The sequence below is a fragment of the Mus pahari genome, chromosome 7, assembly GCF_900095145.1.
Source record: "Mus pahari chromosome 7, PAHARI_EIJ_v1.1, whole genome shotgun sequence".
In the NCBI taxonomy this organism is placed as follows: Eukaryota; Metazoa; Chordata; class Mammalia; order Rodentia; family Muridae; genus Mus; species Mus pahari.
In genome coordinates this window covers 96,075,759-96,079,373 of record NC_034596.1, presented here as the reverse complement: position 1 = coordinate 96,079,373, position 3,615 = coordinate 96,075,759, and the positions used below count along the sequence as shown (strand labels likewise).

Genomic DNA, 3,615 nt, shown 5'->3' with positions numbered 1-3,615 from the left:
TGTTCACAGTGTGTAGAGACTAGTGTCCTCCTGTGTTCACAGAGTGTAGAGACTAGTGTCCATACTGTGTTCACAGTGTGTAGAGACTAGTGTCCTCCTGTGTTCACAGTGTGTAGAGACTAGTGTCCTCCTGTGTTCACAGTGTGTAGAGACTAGTGTCCTCCTGTGTTCACAGAGTATGTAGTATCTTCCTTTGTTCACAGAATGTAGTGTTGTCCTGTATTCACAGTGTGTTTAAAACTTTGTGTCCACTTGTGTTCACAGGACGTAGAGCTCAGTGTTGTTCTGTGCTCACAGAGCGTACAGCTTAGTAGGCAGGCAGCACAGGAGCTTTTTCAGTTTGAAAAGCTGTTGGTCACAGGAAATCCAAAGTGGGAATCCAGAAGTGCTCAGTCACAGCTGAGTATAATGAGTTTTTCTCTGTCTTTGTCTCCGGAGCCTGCTTTTTTAGTTTCCCATTGCTTAAGACCATTGTGTGGATATTTCATTCCTCCTTAGAATAAGGAACAAAATACCCATGAAAGGATATAGGTACAGAGACAAAATTTAGAGCTAAGATGAAAGGATGGACTATCCAGAGACTACCACATCCGGGAATCCATCCCATCATCAGCCACCAAACCCAGATACTAATGCACATGCCAGCAAGATTCTGCTGAAGGGACCCTGATATAGCGGCCTCTTGTGAGGCTATGCCAGTGCCTGGCAAACACAGAAGTGGATGCTCCCAGTCAGCTATTGGATGGAACACAGGGCCCCCAAGGAGTTGTAGGTGGCTGCAACCCTGTAGGTGCAACAACAATATGAACTAACCAGTACCCCCTGAACTCATGTCTCTAGCTGCATATGTAGCAGAAGATGGCCTAATCAGCCATGATTGGGAAGAGAGGCCCCTTGGTCTTGTAAACTTTATATGACCCAGCATAGGGGAAGGCCAGGGCCAAGTAGCGGGAGTGGGTGGGTAGGGGAGCAGGGGCGGGGGTGGGGTATAGGGAACTTTCAGGATAGCATTTGAAATGTAAATAAAGAAAATAATAATAAATAAATTAAAAAAAAAAAGGGGGGGGCTTCCAAGGGTTTGCTTGGCTTTCACCAGTGAAGTTATGAGTGTCTTTGGGTAATAAGGTAGAATTGTAGCCCCTAAGACAGGTCATAAGCCAAATTCTTATTCTAATGAAAATGAATTGTAACTGCCTGAGTTGGTAGAGAAATGCTACCACTCAGAGTATCTGCAGCCTTTGAGTGCTGACACAACGACTGAGTGGTGTGTGTACATTTTTTGTTCTTCCGGTAAATTAATTTTAATTACTGTGGCATCGCTATAATATGATATGCCAGCATTTTTCATAGGTATTATGATCATTGGGAAATCTTAAGTTCTCAAGGCCTTTATCTCTCAGGTAGGTCTGAAAAGTATTTACCCTGCAACATACACACCATCATTTCAAAGTTGTTACAGTAAGTGTAGTTTTCAGGTATATAAGTAGTATTTGAGGATAAGGTACTTTGGTTATGCATACAAATATTCCTTGTCTCCTTTTCTCCCATCCCTCCTTCTCCATTTCTTCTCTTCTCTGTGTGGGTCTCTGATCTCCATGACCAGCAGAGTGAAGATGAGCGTGAGGCAAGAAGACAGTTTGGTTCAGTAGGACTAAGGAGCTGGTGTTAGTTCAGACTTTGGGAGTCTGACCGTGAGTGTGCATTTTAGGCATATTAAGCACAGAACAATTTGGTGAAAAATTATCTGGTGATAAATGACTCAGTCCTTTGTGCCTAATAAAGCTTAAGATGACTAAATCAAAACTCTTTGTAAAGTACATCTGACATCTTCCAAATGGGTTCTATAGGTGAATTACATGTGACACTTTCTATATGGATGGGTTTTATATACTGACAAGCTCACTCTGAGAGTCTGCAGGAGGATCCAGTGTGGTCTTGGCCATACAGATAGCACATTGAAGGGACGGCCTGTGTGGCTAGCATTCCTGGCTCCCCTCCTGCTTATCTGTGAGCCCAGGATCTCCAAGCCTCCCCCACTTTTGCTCATCTACTTTTCATAGATAGATTCTACTTATAGGATCCAGAACTCAGCAGCATACAAGTTGAATTTGTAGGTAGCCAAATATAGAAACCTAAAGCACATGCAGATCTTTTTTGTTTGTTTGTTTGTTTGTTTGTTTGTTTTACCAGAAAATGGTTTGAATGACTAGGAGTGAATTTTCATGAGGTTTTCATAATACACATTAGAATTCTTAAAATATTGTTTATCGTGTGCACATGTGTCTATTTCTACGTGTGTTACTCTGTGCACACATTTGGAAGTCAGAAAATAACTTGAGGATTTGGTTCTCTCCAGCCACATGGGTTCTGGGACTGAACTTAGGTCATCAGAGTTGGAGGCCTAGTGGTAGGCACCTTCACCTGCTGAGCCATCTTGTTGGCTCACAAATTAGTATTTCATGCTTAGGATTTGAGGGTCTGTTGGTGTTCTTGTTTTGGATAAAGGATAGCTCAAAGCATGTGCCTAATAGTACTGTTGTCAGCAGGGTGGAATTTTAAAACTGATAATAGTGACACATGGATTATTCGAATGCTCATGTTAAAAACTGAACTTTTTAGCACAATTTCTTTTTAGCACAATTTGCTCAAAGTAGAGCAGGAGGGTCATCTTCAGCTGTAAGAGGTTCATGGCCAGCCTGAGCTAGAGACCCTGTCTCAACAACAGACCTCAACAACTATGTCGATGAGTTTGATAAAGCTAGTACTGTGTTCAGAGAGTTCTTTCATTAAACCTCTTTGTGAAGGACAGAAACTCAATCTGTATCTTATCTTTTAGACGCAGCAGAATCCAGGGCAGGAAGAAGGACAGATGTCAATCCATTCTTGGCTCCCCGCTCAGCAGCTGTGCCCCTTCTTAACCCAGCTGGACATGGGCCTGGTGGGCCTGGGCATCTTCTTTTGAAACCCATCTCAGATGTTCTACCCACCTTTACACCGTTGCCAGTGTCACCTGACAACAGTGCAGGTGTTGTATTGAAAGACCTTCTAAAGCAATAGGTAGCTTTCAAGGCTGAGACTTAGTAGCACTTTAAAGGAACCATGAAGCTGGGCGTGGTGGCGCACGCCTCTAATCCCAGCACTTGGGAGGCAGAGGCAGGCGGATTTCTGAGTTCGAGGCCATCCTGGTCTACAGAGTGAGTTCCAGGACAGCCAGGGCTACACAGAGAAACCCTGTCTAAAAAAAAAACAAAAAACAAAAAAACAACAACAACAAAAAAAACCATGAACACTGTATGTGTGTGTGTGAACTTTATCACAAAGTGGCCTTCTGGAAAGAGTCATTTCTCTGTTTATAGTTGTAATTTCTCTGTTAATAAAGCTATTCTTAATGCTTTTAGAAGTTGCAGGTGTCAGAGAGAAAGTATCTGATATATAATCTACTTTTTTTCACTTTATGATGTTACTTAATTTAAAAACAGAAACATTTGGTTTGCTTTTTAATTTACAAAACTCTAAAGGAGAGGCAAGAATAGTAAATGTCTGTTTGTTTTTATTTTCCTGAATTTTCAAGCTCATTTATTATATGAGTATGTGGTTCATCTTTTAAAGATAAGG

At 41.8% G+C, this 3,615-nt stretch overlaps 1 protein-coding gene across 4 annotated transcripts in view; it reads left to right on the top strand.

Moving 5' to 3' along the window:
• The window catches only part of Trip11 (thyroid hormone receptor interactor 11), a 73,242-nt gene extending 70,072 nt beyond the window's left edge, over nucleotides 1-3,170 (top strand). For all 4 annotated transcript variants that reach the window (XM_029540782.1, XM_029540784.1, XM_029540783.1 and 1 more), the window contains exon 21: nucleotides 2,837-3,170. In XM_029540782.1, coding sequence (XP_029396642.1) covers nucleotides 2,837-3,057 — 221 coding nt within the window. In that variant the 3' untranslated portion in view covers nucleotides 3,058-3,170. The remainder of the gene's footprint in view (nucleotides 1-2,836) is intronic.
• Nucleotides 3,171-3,615: the final 445 nt, after the last annotated feature.